This window comes from Schistocerca nitens, chromosome 4 (genome assembly GCF_023898315.1).
Source record: "Schistocerca nitens isolate TAMUIC-IGC-003100 chromosome 4, iqSchNite1.1, whole genome shotgun sequence".
Taxonomy (NCBI): domain Eukaryota; kingdom Metazoa; phylum Arthropoda; class Insecta; order Orthoptera; family Acrididae; genus Schistocerca; species Schistocerca nitens.
In genome coordinates this window covers 800,914,842-800,935,314 of record NC_064617.1, presented here as the reverse complement: position 1 = coordinate 800,935,314, position 20,473 = coordinate 800,914,842, and the positions used below count along the sequence as shown (strand labels likewise).

Below are 20,473 nucleotides of genomic sequence, written 5' to 3'. Positions count from 1 at the left end.
GCGGTGTACCGTAAGTCTCTAGAAGAGCGTAGCGTTGCAAAGGATTGGAAAAGGGCACAGGTCATCCCCGTTTTCAAGAAGGGACGTCGAACAGATGTGCAGAACTATAGACCTATATCTTTAACGTCGATCAGTTGGAACACGTGTTACGTTCGAATATAATGACTTTTCTGGAGAGCAGAAATATACTCTGTAGGAATCAGCATGGGTTTCGAAAAAGACGGTCGTGTGAAACCCACCTCGCGCTATTCGTCCACGAGACTCAGAGGGCCATAGACACGGGTTCACAGGTAGATGCCGTGTTTCTTGACTTCTGCAAGGCGTTCGATACAGTTCCCCACAGTCGTTTAATGAACAAAGTAAGAGCATATGGACTATCAGACCAATTGTGTGATTGGATTGAGGAGTTCCTAGATAACAGAACGCAGCATGTCATTCTCAATGGAGAGAAGTCTTCCGAAGTAAGAGTGATTTCAGGTGTGCCGTGGGGGAGTGTCATAGGACCGTTGCTATTCACAATACACATAAATGACCTTGTGGATGACATCGGAAGTTCACTGAGGCTTGTTTCAGATGATGCTGTGGTGTATCGAGAGGTTGTAACAATGGAAAATTGTACTGAAATGCAGGAGAATCTGCAATGAATTGACGCATGGTGCAGGGAATGGCAATTGAATCTCAATGTAGACAAGTGTAATGTGCTGCGGATACATAGAAAGAGAGATCCCTTATCATTTAGCTACAATATAGCAGGTCAGCAACTGGAAGCAGTTAATTCCATAAATTATCTAGGAGTATGCATTAGGAGTGATTTAAAATGGAATGATCATATAAAGTTGATCGTCGGTAAAGCAGATGCCAGACTGAGATTCATTGGAAGAATCCTAAGGAAATGTAATCCGAAAACAAAGGAAGTAGGTTAAAGTACGCTTGTTCGCCCACTGCTTGAATACTGCTCAGCAGTGTGCGTTCCGTACCAGATAGGGTTGATAGAAGAGATAGAAAGATAGAGAAGATCCAACGGAGAGCAGCGCGCTTCTTTACAGGATCATTTAGTAATCACAAAAGCATTATGGAGATGATAGATAAACTCCAGTGGAAGGCTCTGCAGGAGAGACGCTCAGTAGCTCGGTACGGGCTTTTGTTAAAGTTTCGAGAACATACCTTCACCGAAGAGTCAAGCAGTATATTGCTCCCTCCTACGTATATCTCGCGAAGAGACCATGAGGATAAAATCAGACAGATTAGAGCCCACACAGAATCATACCGACAATCCTTCTTTCCACGAACAATACGAGACTGGAATAGAAGGGAAAACCGATAGAGGTATTCAGGGTACCCTCCGCCACACACCGTCAGGTGGCTTGCGGAGGATGGATGTAGATGTAGATGTAGACACGGGGTCTGTAATTGAAAAAGTGTCGTGATGGTCTCTCAATTGGCAAAAGATTCCGAAATAGTCCAGCATTCAAATCTCCGGAAGGGGACTGCCAAGGGGTAGGTGATCGTGTGTAAAAGACAAGGGGTAGGTGACCATGAGGAAAAAAAGTCGAATGATAACATTCTACGAGTGAGGGCGTGGAATGTCAGAAGTCTGAACATGTTAGCGAACTCATAAAATATGAAAAGGGAAATAGAAAGGCACAATCTAGATTTAATACGGGGTCAATTAAGTGAAGTGGAGAGAAAACAAGGAATTCATGGCGAGCAGCATCAAACCAGTCAGAATACTTATGACTCAAAAAAAAAATAAAAAATAAAATAAAATAAAAGAGCAGATAGGTCGAAGAAAGGCACACCTCCGTATTTTAAAATAATTTTTCTCGGGTTCAGCTATTATATCATTACACTCAAGGTTGTTGTTGTTGTGGTCTTCAGTCCTGAGACTGGTTTGATGCAGCTCTCCATGCTACTCTATCCTGTGCAAGCTTCTTCATCTCCCAGTACTTACTGCAACCTACATCCTTCTGAATCTGCTTAGTATATTCATCTCTTGGTCTCCCTCTACGATTTTTACCCTCCACGCTGCCCTCCAGTACTAAATTTCTGATCCCTTGATGCCTCAGGACATGTCCTACCAATCGATCCCTTCTTCTAGTCAAGTTGTGCCACAAACTTCTCTTCTCCCCAATCCTATTCAATACTTCATCATTAGTTACGTGATCTACCCACCTAATCTTCAACATTCTTCTGTAGCACCACATTTCGAAAGCTTCTAGTCTCTTCTTGTCCAAACTATTTACTGTCCATGTTTCACTTCCATACATGGTTCCCTTATTAGATTACACTAAATAATCCGTAACCTCCTGCCCCCCCCCCCCCCCCTCTCTCTCTCTCTCCCGATTCTTCAGAGACTCGAACTCCCATTTATAAAACAGCTGCATACGTCTAATTACTTTACCAATGAGTTAATGTCTTAAATGTCGGAGTTAAACATGTAAAACTTCAATGTTAAAGACGAAAAACCCTAATTATATCGATTTTATAATTTTCGGATTATTCACTGGAGCTGGCAGGTGTGGCCGAGCGGTTCTAGGCGCTTCAGTCTGGAACCACGCGACCGCTACGGTCTCAGGTTCGAATCCTGCCTCGGGCATGGATGTGTGTGATGTCCTTAGGTTCTAGGGGACTGATGACCTCAGATGTTAAGTCCCATAGTGCTCAGAGCCATTTGAACCATTTTCTTCACTGGATGAGTACACTCTGCAGACTTGCACTCCTTCTTAAGAACAGTTTCACACGCATCTCGAAGTTTGTGATACCACATCTCCTGAATTATCTGTCGTAAAGTAATATAATTTCGCTGGCACATCGAGTAGTGTGTGTGAATAGTGTCCGCAAAATGTGTTGTGAATAGATTTAGTAGTAATGAAGTAATAAATTAAATCATGAGCAGCGAAAATGTAGTAAGCAATATAAAATTTTCCTGTAAGTACTTTACAGGGGCGTTAGGGACAAAAAGTTTCGAAAAGATTTGAAATTATATGCAAAGTTTATTGGAAGTTGCTAAATGCTCTCATTCTCAAATACTGGACGACTATAACCTGGGTAGTTTGCGCGCCGTGAGTAAGCTGCCTCAAGACATACACAGATCTTAAATTAAATATGCGTGTTTCAAAAAGAACGATCTGATTTTGGACGTTAATAATTACTAAACATTGGATGTGGCGGCAACCAAATGTGTATTATTCGAATGGGTGTTGCCTAAGATTCAGAAAATCGTCGTAAGATGCCAGTCAGTGCGTCTCCACAGTTTGCAGTCAGTCAGAAGCAAAGACGGCGTCTGCTCAACCGATGGCGTTTTGTGTGCTGCTGTTTGCAAAGTGTTAGTGATATCGGTCCAGCGTGCTTTTTGTCGGCCTTTTGGCATTGATCTGACTGCATCCAAGCACATTCGTCGCTGGCATCACCAGTTCGAAGAGACAGGATGGTTCTGCAAAGGTCTCCAATTCGACCTCGAACTGCTGATGGCATGGTGAAAAGAATTCGGCAAACATCTGAGCGCGGTCTACTCGCCGCATAAGCAGAGAACTGGCAATGTCTCAAACGACAAAGTGGCGAGTGTTAAGGCTTCGTTTGGTCTATAAACAATAGAGACAACAATTAGTACAAGGCCTTCGAGTTGGTGGTAACAGGAAACGGGTCGACTTCAGCAACGCTCTGATACAGGACATGGAACGCGATACATTTTTACCACGGTTCAGTTTCATCGATGAAGCAACCTTTTATGTTAACGTAAAGTAAACCGTCTAAACGTGCGCATATGGGGACTCCACATCCTTCGGGAGGACTCTGATGACTTCATTTCCCAACAGGATGGAACTCTACCACAGTGGTCAACAAAGTACGTCAGTTTCTCAATTCAACGCTGGATAGGGCACATGGGACCTCGAGACACTGACCTGCGTCCTTGACCTCCAAGATCGTCAGACATGACCCCATGTTATTTTTTCTGTGGATTTCTGAAATCAGGTCATTCTTTTTGAAACATTCCATACTTGACACATCGTATTAAACCTTTAACGTAAGATTATATCTCTTCATAAGTAGATTATGACACTATTTTAAATTTTTAAATTTGGTCACTGATTGTGCAAAGTATAGAAAATCAAAGTTTTCTTTTCCGTGGAAGTCATTAGACAGACATCATGAAATTGGAGTTTTTAACCGTTTTATCATATCGATAAACACAATCAGAAAATGAAAATAAGAGGATACAGACCCTGTACAAACCACAGAAGATTTTGCCCTAAGGTAAAAAACTGGTGTTGATTATGGTCTACCACAATCTTTTCCTACAACGTCGTTGGTAAAGAATCCAGATCGTATTTGTCAGCTTTTGTAAACTGTCAAAGGTAGTACCAGGATCACTGACACTCAGTGAGAACTCAGTGTTAACTTACTCATCTCATATCTTGTTGGCCTCACATTATACTCTAGTCTATGCTTAGCTAAAGGAAAGGAAGAAAATAAACGAGAGGACGACATACATACCTGTACTAGTCCTTGGCCGACCCTGTTGGCGAATAGCACATAGTCGCCAGCCCAGGCTGACAGCGGAGTCAGGATAGTGAGGACAGACGAGAGAAAGATGCCGCACCCGAAGACGAGCTTGCCTCCGAAACGATCGGCTAGCACGCCTCCAGGCACGTGTCCGACAGTGTAGCCGTAGTAGTAGGCCGCCAGGATCTCGCCTTGCTTATGCTTGTCCCACACGAACTCCCCCTCCTAAAACACGAGAGCAATCAATCAGTACCACTGGGAGGGACTATCGTAGTTCCGTTTAAGCTTCTAAATCAATGCAGTCAAAAGACACGGCCATTTATGCAATATACACTACTGGCCATTAAAATTGCTACACCAAGAAGAAATGCAGATGATAAACGGGTATTCATTCGACAAATATATTATACTAGAACTGACATGTGATTACATTTTCACGCAATTTCGGTGCATAGATCCTGAGAACTCAGTACACAGAACAACCACCTCTGGCAGTAATAACGGCCTTGATACGCCTGGGCATTGAGTCAAACAGAGCTTGGATGGCGTGTACAGGTGCAGCTGCCTATGCAGCTTCAACACGATACCACAGTTCATCAAGAGTAGTGACTGGCGTATTGTGACGAGCCAGTTGCTCGGCCACCATTGACCGGACGTTTTCAGTTGGTGAGAGATCTGGAGAATGTGCTGGCCAGGGCAGCAGTCGAACATTTTCTGTATCCAGAAAGGCCCGTACAGGACCTGCAACATGCGGTCGTGCATTAACCTGCTGAAATGTAGGGTTTCGCAGCGATCGAATGAAAGGTAGAGCCACGGGTCGCAACACATCTGAAATGTAACGTCCACTGTTCAACTTGCCGTCAATGCGAACAAGAGGTGACCGAGACGTGTAAACAATCGCACCCCATACCATGACGCCGGGTGATACGCCAGTATGGCGATGACGAATACATGTTTCATGTTTCCAATGTGCGTTCACCGCAATGTCGCCAAACACGGATGCGACCATCATGATGCTGCAAACAGAATCTGGATTCATCCGAAAAAAATGACGTTTTGCCATTCGTGCATCCAGGTTCGTCGTTGAGTACACTATCGCAGGCGCTCCTGTCTGTGATACATCGTCAAGGGTAACCGCAGCCATGGTCTCCGAGCTGATAGTCCATGCTGCTGCAAAAGTCGTCGAACTGTTCGTGCAGATGGTTATTGTCTTGCAAACGTCCCCATGTGTTGACTCAGGGATCGAGACGTGGCTGCACGATCCGTTACAGCCATGCGGATAAGATGCCTGTCATCTCGACTGCTAGTTATACGAGGCCGTTGGGATTCAGCAGGCGTTCCGTATTACCCTCCTGAACCCACCGATTCCATATTCTGCTAACAGTCATTGGATCTCGACATACGTGAGCAGCAATGTCGCGATACGAAAAACCGCAATCGCGATAGGCTACAATCCGACCTTTATTAAAGTCGGAAACGTGATGGTACGCATTTCTCCTCCTCACAAGAGGCATCACAACAACGTTTCACTAGGCAACGCCGGTCAACTACTGTTTGTGTATGAGAAATCGATTGGAAACTTTCCTCATGTCAGAACGTTGTAGGTATCGCCACCGGCGCCAACCTTGTGTAACTGCTCTGTAAAAGTAATCATTTGCATATCACAGCATCTTCTTCCTGTCGGTTAAATTTCGCGTCTATGGCTCGTCATCTTCATGGTGTAGCAATTTTAATGGCCAGTAGTGTACCTTTTGCATAAAATCTTCGCGATGTTCTTGACGCGTTAACCGGGAACAAAGAAACGGGCTTTCGATGATAATCTCCTTCGTCTCCACCAGGAGCTTAAGCTGCGACATAATGTCACACAACAGGCCTCGGACCATGACGTAAACTTGAGAAGAGTTTTTGCCCCTGCCGAGTAGGTGGCTAGAATGAACTGGTCTCTTGCTGTTCAAATTTTATTTGTTACATGACGCGTTCAGAGCGCAATCCATCATCAGAACGTCAAAAACAAAAATCTTCACATGAAGTATGGAGTCACGTGCGTCAGTTCTCAGTTTAGTACTGATGCTGAGGACTGATACACTTACATTATATGAATGCTTTCCTTTTTGACTTTCTGACGATGGCCTGCGTCCATAATATAAATAAATTTTGAACAAGTGACCAGTTGATTGTAGTAACCTATTCAACATCGCCCTAAGTCTCCTCACGTTTCATCGGGAGTAACTCATTCTTGTAAGTACTTTTTTCTCTTTATAATAATGGCAAACATTAAGAGAGGAAATACAATGCTAATGCAAATAGCCCGCCTGACTAACCGCGTGGTCTAACGTGCTGCTTCCCGAGCGGGAAGGCGTGCCGGTCCCTGGCACAAATCCGCCCGGTGGATTAGTGTCGAGGTCCGGTGTGCCGGCCAGCCTGCGGATGGTTTTTAAGGCGGTTTTCCATCGATCTCGACGAATGCGGGCTGGTTCCCCTTATTCCGCTTCTGTTACACTGTGTCGGCGATTGCTGCGCAAACACCGTTTCCACGTAGGCGTACACCATAATTTGTGGTTACACTCGTCTGATATGAGACGTACAAATGGGGGTCCACTGGAGGCAGAACCGCACAATAACACTGGGTTCGGTGTGAGTGGGTGGAATGCTGTGGCCTGTTGTGGGGTTGTGAACCACTGAGGGCGACGCCGAGACGAAGCCTCTCTGTCGTTTGTAGGTCCTCGATTTAATACAATACAATGCAAATAAATGAATTTTGCTGCTTCTGAAGTACAACAACAGATTACAATAGAAGTGCGCCACCGTCACCAACCTTTTGTGAATGCTCTGAAAAGCTAATCATTTGCATATCACAGCATCTTCTTCCCGCCGGTTAAATTTCGCGTCTGTAGGACGTCATCTTCGTGGTGTAGCAATTTTAATGGCCAGCAGTGTATTAGGGGCAGTAGAGGACCCCAAAATGAGTAGCTTTCGATGAGAAAGTCCTGGTAGAAAATGAACAATTCCGACGATACGAGATCTTGAGTGTGCAATGCAATTTAGGCGCGTATTTGCAAACTGATCATGTTTCGTAACAAGCCGCTGCCGGCCGAATAGAAGTTGGTGGAGCTACTTTGAAAAACAGTACAATATCATCTTTTACCATCGTAAAGTTGGGCTATAAATGTACGAGATCAACAAACTGAACTTCTAATTGGTGCATTTTGAACGGTCCAGATTACCTGGTCTTCGTTGGGGGTGCGCTGTCACAGTTTCTGGAGGTTGAACCTCCTCTTGCCCGTGAGAAGGTGTGGTTTCAATGCGACGGTCCTCCATCTTACTTCGATATTAATGTCCATACCTCAATCGGTAAATTTGAATGCTTCTAGTATAACTTAGTTGTTTGTCCTCCTCTTAAGGTCCTTTTTATCGGGAACGGGTGTCCGCCCCTTTTAGCTGAGTGGCCAGCGCGGCGGAGTGTCATACCTAACGGCCCGGATTCGATTCCCAGTTGGGTCGGAGATTTTCTCCGCTTAGGAACTGAGTGTTGTGTTGCCCTTATCATCATCATTTCATCCCCATCGACACGCAAGTCGCCGTCGTGGCGTCAACTCGAGAGACTTGCACCAGGTGAACGGTCTTACCGACGGGGGGAACTAGCCACACGGCATCAGGAACGGGTAGAGGTATGAAATTGAAATTTATGTCAAATATCAAGGTCTACGGATCTATGACGGTGTTATAATTTAAGCTTCTAAGTCGATGCAGTCAAAAGACACTGACATTTTTACAATATACACTACTGGCCATTAAAATTGCCACACCAAGAAGAAATGCAGATGATAAACGGGTATTCATTCGACAAATATATTATACTAGAACTGACATGTGATTACATTTTCACGTAATTTGGGTGCATAGATCCTGAGAAATCGGTACCCAGAACAACCACCTCTGGCCGTAATAACGACCTTGATACGCCTGGGCATTGAGCCAAACAGAGCTTGGATGGCGTGTACAGGTACAGCTGCCTATGCAGCTTCAACACGATACCACAGTTCATCAAGAGTAGTGACTGGCGTAGTGTGACGAGCCAGTTGCTCGGCCACCATTGACCAGACGTTTTCAGTTGGTGAGAGATCTGGAGAATGTGCTGGCCAGGGCAGCAGTCGAACATTTTCTGTATCCAGAAAGGCCAGTACAGCACCTGCAACATGTGGTCGTGCATTATTCTGCTGAAATGTAGAGTTTCGCAGGGATCGAATGAATGGCAGAGCCACGGGTCACAATACATCTGAAATGTAACGTCCACTGTTCAACGTGCCGTCAATGCGAACAAGAGGTGACCGAGACGTGTAACCAATCGCACCCCATACCATCACGCCGGGTGATACGCCAGTATGGCGATGACGAATACACGTTTCCAATGTGCGTTCACTGCGATGTCGCCAAACACGGACGCGACCATCACGATGCTGCAAACAGCACCTGGATTCATCCGAAAAAATAACGTTTTTCCATTCGTGCACCCAGGTTCGTCGTTGAGTACACCATCGCAGGCGCTCCTGTCTGTGATACAGCGTCAAGGGTAACCGCAGCCATGGTCTCCGAGCTGATAGTCCATGCTGCTGCAAATGTCGTCGAACTGTTGGTGCAGATGGTTGTTGTCTTGAAAACGTCCCCATGTGTTGACTCAGGGATCGAGACGTGGCTGCACGATCGGTTACAGCCATGCGGATAAGATGCCTGTCATCTCGATGCCAGTTATACGAGGCCGTTGAGATCCAGCACGGCGTTCCGTATTACCCTCCTGAACCCACCGATTCCATATTCTGCTAACAGTCAATGGATCTGGACCAACGCGAGCAGCATTGTCGCGATACGATAAACAGCAATCGCGATAGGCTACAATCCGACCTTTATCAAAGTCGGAAACGTGATGGTACGCATTTCTCCTCCTTACACGGGGCATCACAACAACGTTTCACCAGGCAACGCCGGTCAACTGCCGTTTGTGTATGAGAAATCGGTTGGAAACTTTCGTCATGTCAGCACGTTGTAGGTGTTGCCACCGGCCCAACCTTGTGTGAATGCTCTGAAAAGCTAATCATTTGCATATCACAGCATCTTCTTCCCGTCGGTTAAATTTCGCGTCTGTAGGACATCATCTTCGTGGTGTAGCAATTTTAATGGCCAGCAGTGTATTAGGGGCAGTAGAGGACCCCAAAATGAGTAGCTTTCGATGAGAAAGTCCTGGTAGAAAATGAACAATTCCGACGATACGAGATCTTGAGTGTGCAATGCTATTTAGGCGCGTATTTGCAAACTGATCATGTTTCGAAACAAGCCGCTGCCGGCCGAATAGAAGTTGGTGGAGCTACTTTGAAAAACAGTACAATATCATCTTTTACCATCGTAAAGTTGGGCTATAAATGTACGAGATCAACAAACTGAACTTCTAATTGGTGCATTTTGAACGGTCCAGATTACCTGGTCTTCGTTGGGGGTGCGCTGTCACAGTTTCTGGAGGTTGAACCTCCTCTTGCCCGTGAGAAGGTGTGGTTTCAATGCGACGGTCCTCCATCTTACTTCGATATTAATGTCCATACCTCAATCGGTAAATTTGAATGCTTCTAGTATAACTTAGTTGTTTGTCCTCCTCTTAAGGTCCTTTTTATCGGGAACGGGTGTCCGCCCCTTTTAGCTGAGTGGCCAGCGCGGCGGAGTGTCATACCTAACGGCCCGGATTCGATTCCCAGTTGGGTCGGAGATTTTCTCCGCTTAGGAACTGAGTGTTGTGTTGCCCTTATCATCATCATTTCATCCCCATCGACACACAAGTCGCCGTCGTGGCGTCAACTCGAAAGACTTGCACCAGGCGAACGGTCTGCCCGCCGGCCATCAGGAACGGGTAAAAGTATCAAATTGAAATTTATGTCAAATACCAAGGACTACGGACCTTTGACGGTGTTAAAAATTTAAGCTTCTAAGTCAACGCAGTCAAAAGACACGGTCATTCATGCCATATATTTTGATATTCGCAAATTCACTCATCAAAACCTATAGATGAACTATTTGTATACATATATAAGTTTGTACGATCCCTCAGAGCGCATGTCCTACTCACACTTCTCCAGCTCTTTTTTTTTTTTATGGTTCTAGGAATATCCACGGCTTCCTGTGCAGTTACCCACTGTGATACACAAAGGTTACAAAAAAGAGTATATTCTCGGCTGGAGTAACACAAGTGAAAAGCTATAACAAGAACTTCTCCAGTATGATGAACAGGAAATAGCGGATGACCTTTTACTCATCCTAGATAGCACATGCAGATAATAGTGAAATGAAACTGTTAAGGTTGTGAACTCCAAGCAGTATAGCAGGAAAGTAACGAAAGCTAGGAAGTGCAAACGCGCCAATCCATTACAACTCTGCCGTTAGCCATATTGTCTAGTTTTAGGGAACCAAAAGACCGAGAGATTACTATCGGAGCTGCAGCTTAATAACCTAAAATCCGCTACCAATTCACAGTTGAAGTACTCTCGATCCTTCATCCCTGAAGGTAATACGAAGCCACTATAGGCTGTCAAGTCAGGCAAAGCTCTGTGATTTCACGGTATTCAACCAGAGTTTCTCATAAATCTGTTATATTATGGCCGTAACTGACTAAGTCCCTCACTAATAAATCTAAAATCGGTCCTAAAACCAGGAAAGCTAACTGACAGGCTAGAGGCTTATCATCCCTTTGCACTTCTATAACCTGATTCAAAGTAGTCAGCATCTGAGAGCGAGAGGGCAAGACAGGTTCCCGCCGGTAATACACCAATGAGTGTAATGCTGGCGTTGTCGGCTCGCTCTGTGTTGGCTCTTCCACTGCGCAACGCGTAGTGCATCCAACTCTCACGTAGGAACTTCTCAAGGCATGTAAAGTCAAAGTCGTCCCATACTCAGAGAATAACAGAGCAGACGCAGACATGCAGAACTCTTGCATCGGTGTTCTAGGCAAGCTATCGAGCCATCGAGCTGAACGTCCGCGTCCGATGAACGGATCGACATTAACAGCATTACACGCCCTCTCTTCATGAGACACTACTGAAAGGTTTGGAATTTAATCCAGGACATTAGTGCAATGACTGGTGATCAGGAACTTTGCCGCGCAGAGTGGCCGTGCGGTTTGAGGCGCCCTGTCATGGATTGCGTGGCCCCTCCCACCGGAGGTTCGAATCCTCCCTCGGGCATGGGTGTGTGTGTGTGTGTTGTTCTTAACATAAGTTAGTTTAAGCAGTGTGTAAGTCTAGGGACCGATGACATCAGCAGTTTGGTCCCTTAGGTATTCATACACATTTGAACATTTTCAGGAACTTTGCACCACCACCACTCCTCCCAATATCCGCCAAACACTGGCTGTGAAAATTTTTCACCACCAGGATTGGAACCAGCGTGCCTCAGAGTCGAAAGCCACTGCACAAGCGTATGTTACCGACCCTGACTCCGAAAGTAGGTAGGACCTTTCCCTCTTGCCAAAACTGCTCCTATCTGATGAACAAACGTAGCTCCGACCCTAACTAAAATTGAGAACAGATTTTTAACGTACTTGCAGGCGCTATAGAGATCTACACCCTTCGTTTCATAATTTTTGTGCAGTTTTTGTACGTGATAGAAACTGTCAGTTTCACACTTATTCTGATTGAAATATTGGAAAAATGCACAAAAGGCTGATTTCCGTAGCTTATCATAGCAAACGCAATGTGATACGCGACGTTGGAAATATTCGTTGTCGAGCGAGGTACTTTTGTAACCAATGGAAGGAAAGGATTTCGGTACGTTGAGTTGTTTTCGAGACGTGGTGAGATAAGTTTGGATCTCTCTTCTGAACAGGAAGATTTCACAAAAACTGCCACAGGTCTGGTCATAAAATTAATAATTTTTGGCGTATTTAAAGACTCTGTCGAGTTATGCCGTACGTGTATTTCAGATTTTTGTGTGACTTTTGAAGGATACAAACTGAAAAGCGCTCTATCACCTTGTTGAGCAGAGCGCTGTGGTGCCTTGCAACAGATAGTACTTGTGATAACGTCGCTAACATTAAACATCAGGTGGTTTTACTTTGATTCGAGTTCTTATGCAACAAAATATGAGAAAGGATCCATGAAAGTATACCACTGGAGCATGCTGGTTTCAGGTTAAAGTGTAGCTACGTCGGTCAGTTCCTGGCACCAACAATCTATATTGAGGCTGGATATAAGAAGCAGCTAAATACCTGCGTTGCGTTCATCGAACAAATTGCAACATACGACACTTTCTGGGAAAAACAACTGCTCTACGAACTCCTTCGTCAAATACCCTGTAAAATAACTCTCAGGTAAATAGATAGTATTTTGAGTAATATCTTTTTGTGTTTTTATAGGTAATTCATGGAGCGCCTCGAAAAAAACCTCAATAACAGCCTTCTTCAAGGCTCAATTTGAACAGCACTTCTGCTCGACTGCTAAGTTGCTGGTATTCCCACAAAGAGATCAACAAAATTTGGCTATACTGATGATTTTTCAAGAGCAACTGCAATCAGATTAGTGGAAGAAATAAGGAAATACTGATGCCTTGAACGTCCTATAGGAATACAGTTCCTCCGCAACAGGAGTACTTAACCCAATGCGAGTATCATGCAGGTGGCATGCTTCATTTAAACAACCTCATGACTCATAGAGACTCTGTGTGAACTACAGCAACAGGCTCCTGCACCACAATCGATACCAAATTCTCTAAAGTCGCGCTTCATAGAACTCTGTATTTTAAACGACACCTAACTAACATTGCCTCACATCTTCAGACGATAAATAAACATTACGCAAAAATTAGGAGATGTTTCGTATGGTGACTTCACTGCCACGCTTCGCTATTCTGCCTTGTGACTGGTTTATTCTGTGGCAGAAAATTGTGCTTCTGTGTGGCTGATTAGATCACGTACAAAAAAGGTCGACGTCCAATTGAAACACCTGATAGTTTCCTTTCGTGCACAATTAGATCAACCCTGAGCCACTGATTACCAGTTCTAAGCCATATCCTATCTCCTATGATAGTGAGGTACACTACACTTGTCACAGAGTAAAAAAAAATCCTTCAAAACCAACAGCTATCATTAAACAAAGATATCAGTGACATACAAAGGAACGGATGACGGTTCGCATTCGAACAAGAGAAGCTTCCGTATTTGGATTGGAAGGGTGGGAGGCTGCACTCTCCTTTAGTCAGCGTGATTGTCGGATATCATTCCTGCAGATTTCTACATTTGGAGTATGTGAAAACGTTGGTATATGAAACACCAGTATAAACGTGAATAACTGGTTGTTAGAATCTTAGCTGCCAGTCTCATGATACTGAGAGAGTTTGGCGAAATGTTATGCACCTCATTACTGGCGGTTGTCACTTTGAACTGTTGTATAAGCCTAAGCTGTTACAACAAGAAATAATTTGTCATTTAAAAACGATATTTCTTGTCGACCTTTAGTTAATTACGTCAAGGACCTTCTGCCATCTGTATATTGTTTACCTTAAAAGTTTGAAACATCCTTTATGTGAGTAGTAACAACTGAAATCAATTCACGATATCGAGTCATGACCGCTAACATAAATTTTAGTATGATGTTCATCCACAAACAATAAAGAAAGAGAAGCTATAACAAGTATTGTAAAAAAAGTATCATCATCATTAGCTGGTTTGCTCTTTGCTTAGTGTCGTTAACCTGTTTCTTCATGCATTTCTCAGGCAACTGAATCTTGGACTAGACATCTCCATCCACAGCGATCTTCAGCTCTTCTTACGTGATATAATGTGAAGAGGAAGACCGGCAATCTTCTTCACTTGATCCAACCCTCCATCTACATCACGGGTGTGCAACTGGCGGGCCGCAGACTGGATCCGGCCCACGACTGGTTTCAGTCCGGCCTGCGGACGAAATTCACTTGAGAGAAAGCGTGGCGTTCGCATTGAACTTCGCCCGGGACACATTTTCCATATTTCCGCCGACGCTAGGCTCGCCTCGGGTTTGCAGCTCATGACACAGAGAATTGAAAGTGTTTATTAATTTGCGCATGCGCAACGCTATTTCGCCGCCATGGGATTCGAACAACAAAGAGAAAGACGTCCCAGTCTGAGCGCGAAGTTACAGACCATGTGTTTATCTGCGTGCGGAGAGTGATGGAAAAAGCACACTACTTTGAAGGGTACGGGAAGCATTTTCGCCTCTTAAATCAGTGCTAACAACACATACACACACACAAGCCTTTTTTACTGCTTACTGCCTACGTCTCAGCTACACACTGATAGATTGCAAACGTTGCTAGTAGGCAACAGTGCCGATTTGAACAGCGGCAGCACAGACAATAACTTGGTGAACAAACTAGTTATAAGTTGGTTCTCGCGTAAAGTTCTGCGTTAGTTGGTTGTTAATTTCTTGTGTTTCCGTGTATCTTTACTGACTTTATTGGCAAAAAGTCTGGCATTAAGAAGAGAAAAGTAGATGCTGAATGTCGACAGTTCCAGGAGAAATGGATGGTGGATTATTTCTTTACCGTCTAGAAAGATAAGCCTCTTTGACTGTTATGTAGTTAATCACTATCTACTGTGAAAAAATATAACGTGAAAAGGCACTTTTCTACGAAACATATTGCTCAGCAACAGCTTAGAGGACAATTGCAGGGAAGACAAAATTAAAGTATTAATTTCCCATTTGGACAAGCAATAGCATACGTTTCCCAAACCTGGGACACAGTGTGACAGTTCAATTAAAGTTAGTTTTATAGTGCATAGAAAAATTGCCAAATCATTAAAGTCTTTTGCTGAAGACGCATTTGTAAAGACGTGTTTCTCGGACATTGCAGTTGTGCTATAATTGACAAAAAAAAAAAAAGAGAGCTCGCACAAGTAAGTTTATCGATGAATTTTTAGCATCATAACCATCTGAAATGGAGACTATTTCTTTACTAACGGCGTTGCAGAATTTTGTAACGGAAGCATTTAAGGTACTGCTGCAAAACGTCGTAAGTAAAGAAACAATTACAAGACGTATATACAGCCACTTCGGTTGCACAAAATTCTGTCAATTGACCACGATTTCGAACATACTAGCGAAATCATCAGAATAAAAAGTTACATGGAATACATGTAATCACACCATGTTTTAAAACGTCTGAGCAAAATTACATGTATTCCATGTAACTTTTTATTCTGATGAAAAAAATGAAATGATGGTATCGCATTGCCGGCCGGGAGGCCCCACCCGGGGAAGTTCGGCCGCCGAGTGCGAGTCTTATGAGAGTCGATCCGACATTGCTCCTCGCGTTCCGGTGATGAGAATGAAATGATGATGAGGACAACACAACACAGAGTCCACGAGCAGAGAAAATCTCCAACACGGCCCGCTGCATGTGAGGCAAGCACGTAACCACTCAGCGTTATATTTCGTCATATTTGTTCGGGGCGGGCGTCCAATGACGCTTGTTCAAGTTCATCGTTGATCCATGAGCTCAGTTTTTTCATTACAGAGGGCAGCTAACCATCTGACCGAACACGCTACTCACCTAAGCAGGCGGACTATTCTGATGAAGATTGCTCTAGTGTAATCTCCATCAGCATAAAAAGTTACGTGGAATACAAGTAATCACGCCACTTTTTATACGTCTGAGCAAAACCATGGTGCGATTACATGTACTCCAGGCAACTTTTTATTGTGATGAAGATTGCCCTAGTGCAATCGAAACCGTGATGAATTGACATAATTTTGTGCAACCGTCTGGTATATACATCCACGGTTGCTAGCTCACAGCCAACAAAATGTTTAAAATCGAAAGACACAATGTGAACGACGCGTAAATTAATGAAACATCTGAAGACGGGGTGAAAGTAAAACGAATATACTGTTTTGAGGCATAATTTGTTAGCGCGGCGTGTCGGGAAAGGGGTGCCATTCATATGGGTGAGTTATCCCATAAACAATAACGTCACGGACGCTATAGCTTTGACTTTATATGCTAGGAGCGCTGCTGTCGTGTCACGTGACGAGGTGGCCCGCGAGCTTGCGTCAGTACGTAAACTGGCCATTGCGTCACCAATGTCTGCCTATGCCTGATCTACAAGTTCCTCTTCCTTGTGATATTCTGCCTTCGATTTTGCATTGCAAGATGGTCTTTTCTAAATTGTCCTCGTCTCTTTTCAAAATTTGCTCAGTGAACTGGAAGTATCTTTGATTCTCACGAGAAGATAAAGTTCTCGTGTTGTAAAGTTTTTCTGTAATGGAAGCATTGATTCTTCTTTCTGCTCATGGCACCTGTAACATCTTCCGCCAATACCAAATCTCGAAGGCATCAGTTCAGCATGTCAATAGCTTTAACAGTCCAGGTTTCTTTTTTTTTTTTTTTTTTCTTTATTGAATTTCGATTCCCCCCCCCCCCCCCCCTCAGAAGAGGGCGGGCTGGCAGCAGCGTAGTATGCTGCTCTTCAGCCTACAGACTTTGTTAAAAAGATGAAGAGAATAAATAATAAAAACAGGCAATATACTCGGAGAATTAAATAGTAACATGGCGAAAAAAATCGTGGAACTTAAAACATAGAACAAAGGGATGATGATGCTAATAAAATACATACGAAGCAGACAGGTAAAACAATAGACAGACAATTAAAAAACACGGCGACAGTCTGGTTTCTGTTCGCAAAAGACATAAAATTCACACCCAGCGACAGCATGGTTTCTGTTCGCAACACGAGAAAGACGAACAACACTGAACAATCACTGGAACACTGCACTAAAAAGGTAGCAAATGTGCCACACCACAGCCGAGAGCAGGTGGGGGGAAACTGGACAGATGATGGGAAAATAAAAAGGTGGGGAAGGAGAGGAAAAGCGAAGGGGTGAGGCGGGAAAGGAGCCGATGGAGGATGAGGACCCAGAAGAGGGGGGGGGGGGTGCTCGGCAGACGCGACAAGGAGTGGGGAAGGTAGAGGACGGGAATACAAAAGGACTCGAGGGGGGAGAAGAGAGGTAGAGAGAGGTTTGGTGGGGAGAAAACAGGTTGGAAGGGGGGGAAGAGGGAGCCCAGGGAAAGGACAGAGCAAAGGAGGGGGGGTGAGGATCACAGTTGATAGGAGAGAGAGATGGAGGGAGAGAGGGCATCATCCGGGAGGGGGAGTTGATGGAAGCCTCCTTGGGAAAGGAGATGAAGGGTGTAGAGATTGAGGGTAGGGGGGACACAACAGTGAAGACGTGGCAGGGGGCGGGGACGGGAGAGGAGAGGAGCAACCAGGGGATGAGGGGGTTCAAGGCGGCGGTAGGTGTATAGTATGTAGATATGTTCGAGGAACAGGAGAAGATGGGGGAAAGGAATGAGGTCATAGAGGATCCGCGTGGGGGACGGGAGGCATACACGGAATGCGAGGCGGAGTGCATGACGCTCAAGGATCACAGTTCAGGTCTCGCAGCCATACAAGAACGCTGGGAAAACCAATGATTCCAACAAGAACATTCCCGTTGTTTTGAATATTAGCTGGTTCTGCCATATCTTAGTGAGTTTAACCGCTGCTGTTCGAACAACAATGATTCGTTGTTTTTCGGGGGGCATTCAATACCTAATGCAACACATTTTTTCCTCGGCCAATATCTGTTGAATAAAATGCAGAATTTGTTGTGGGACATCGTGGAATATTCCCGCTTCAGTCCCTATAGTTTCATGAAGTTCCGATAGGTGGTGGTGCTATACGTAGCCTTCAAAATGGCGTCCATAACGGAGGTGCGTTCCAAGCAGAGATTTGTCATTGAGTTTATTTTGGCGGAAAACCAGAGCATGGCAGATAGTCATAGGTGCTTGCAGAATATCTACGGAGACCTGGCAGTGAATAAAAGTGCAATGAGTCGTTGGACGAGGCGTCTGCCAGCATCGCAACAAGGTCACGCAAAGCTGTCTGAACGCCCGCCTGCTGGCCGGTCGCACACGGTTGTTGTGAATCCTGCAGTGTGTTCATCTCCACAAAACTGCAAACGAACTTCTTCTCCATGACAGCGCAGAGCCTCACACAAGTCTGCACACCAGAGAGGAGCACACAAATCTTCATTGGACTCTTCTCCCTCATCCACTTTGCACAGCCCGGATCTCGCATCTTCCATCAGTTTGCTCCAATGAAGGATAGATTCCGTATGAAGCAGTACGTGAATGAATGATGGGGAGGTTATTCATGCAGCAAGACGTTCGCTCCGACGTCTACCACTAGAGTAATACCAAGAGGGCATACAGGCCCTCGCAGTAAGGTAGAGTAAGGCCGTCACATTAAGCGGAGATTATGTTGAAAAAGAGGGTTTTGTACCCAAAAGATTAGGGGATAATATGGTGTACTAGAATCGTAAATAAAGCCAACCTGCTTTCAGAAAAAGAATGTATTGCATTATTACGGGACGCCCCTCGTATTTCTTTTTCACACTTTTCTGCGTCATTGAGCAGAGATCCCAGATACACACAAGCATTCACTACCTCCTGATCCTTTAAGAATCCTTGTCGATCAGTAACCATCAGTTTGGGTCTTTTCATGTTGATCTCTAGATCCAAACTGTAACTAGTACTCTTCACTCTGGGGAACAAATCATTAAGTTGTCCGCCACTCGTGGCTGAGCGGTCAGCGCGACGGAATGTCATACCTAACGGCCCAGGTTCGATTCCCGACTGGGTCTGAGATTTTCCCCGCTCAGGGACTGGGTGGTGTGTTGTCCTTATCATCATCATTTCATCCCCATCGACACACAAGTCGCCGTCGTGGCGTCAACTCGAAAGACTTGCACCAGGCGAACGGTCTGCCCGCCGGCCATCAGGAACGGGTAAAAGTATCAAATTGAAATTTATGTCAAATACCAAGGACTACGGACCTTTGACGGTGTTAAAAATTTAAGCTTCTAAGTCAACGCAGTCAAAAGACACGTTCATTCATGCCATATATTTTGATATTCGCAAATTCACTCATCAAAATCTATAGATGAACTATTTGTATACATATATAAGTTTGAACGATCCCTCAGAGCGCATGTCCTACTCACACTTCTCCAGCTCTTTTTTTTTTTTGTATGGTTCTAGGAATATCCACTGCTTCCTGTGCAGTTACCCACTGTGATACACAAAGGTTACAAAAAAGAGTATATTCTCGGCTGGAGTAACACAAGTGAAAAGCTATAACAAGAACTTCTCCAGTATGATGAACAGGAAATAGCGGATGACCTTTTACTCATCCTAGATAGCACATGCAGATAATAGTGAAATGAAACTGTTAAGGTTGTGAACTCCAAGCAGTATAGCAGGAAAGTAACGAAAGCTAGGAAGTGCAAACGCGCCAATCCATTACAACTCTGCCGTTAGCCATATTGTCTAGTTTTAGGGAACCAAAAGACCGAGAGATTACTATCGGAGCTGCAGCTTAATAACCTAAAATCCGCTACCAATTCACAGTTGAAGTACTCTCGATCCTTCATCCCTGAAGGTAATACGAAGCCACTATAGGCTGTCAAGTCAGGCAAAGCTCTGTGATTTCACGGTATTCAACCAGAGTTTCTCATAAATCTGTTATATTATGGCCGTAACTGACTAATAAATCTAAAATCGGTCCTAAAACCAGGAAAGCTAACTGACAGGCTAGAGGCTTATCATCCCTTTGCACTTCTATAACCTGATTCAAAGTAGTCAACATCTGAGAGCGAGAGGGCAAGACAGGTTCCCGCCGGTAATACACCAATGAGTGTAATGCTGGCGTTGTCGGCTCGCTCTGTGTTGGCTCTTCCACTGCGCAACGCGTAGTGCATCCAACTCTCACGTAGGAACTTCTCAAGGCATGTAAAGTCAAAGTCGTCCCATACTCAGAGAATAACAGAGCAGACGCAGACATGCAGAACTCTTGCATCGGTGTTCTAGGCAAGCTATCGAGCCATCGAGCTGAACGTCCGCGTCCGATGAACGGATCGAC

General features: G+C 44.6%; 1 protein-coding gene across 1 annotated transcript in view; it reads right to left on the bottom strand.

Moving 5' to 3' along the window:
- LOC126252578 (sialin-like) overlaps positions 1 to 20,473 on the bottom strand; it is a 120,226-nt gene that overhangs the window by 64,498 nt on the left and 35,255 nt on the right. The window contains exon 4 of the mRNA XM_049953479.1: positions 4,495 to 4,728. Coding sequence (XP_049809436.1) covers positions 4,495 to 4,728 — 234 coding nt within the window. The remainder of the gene's footprint in view (positions 1 to 4,494; positions 4,729 to 20,473) is intronic.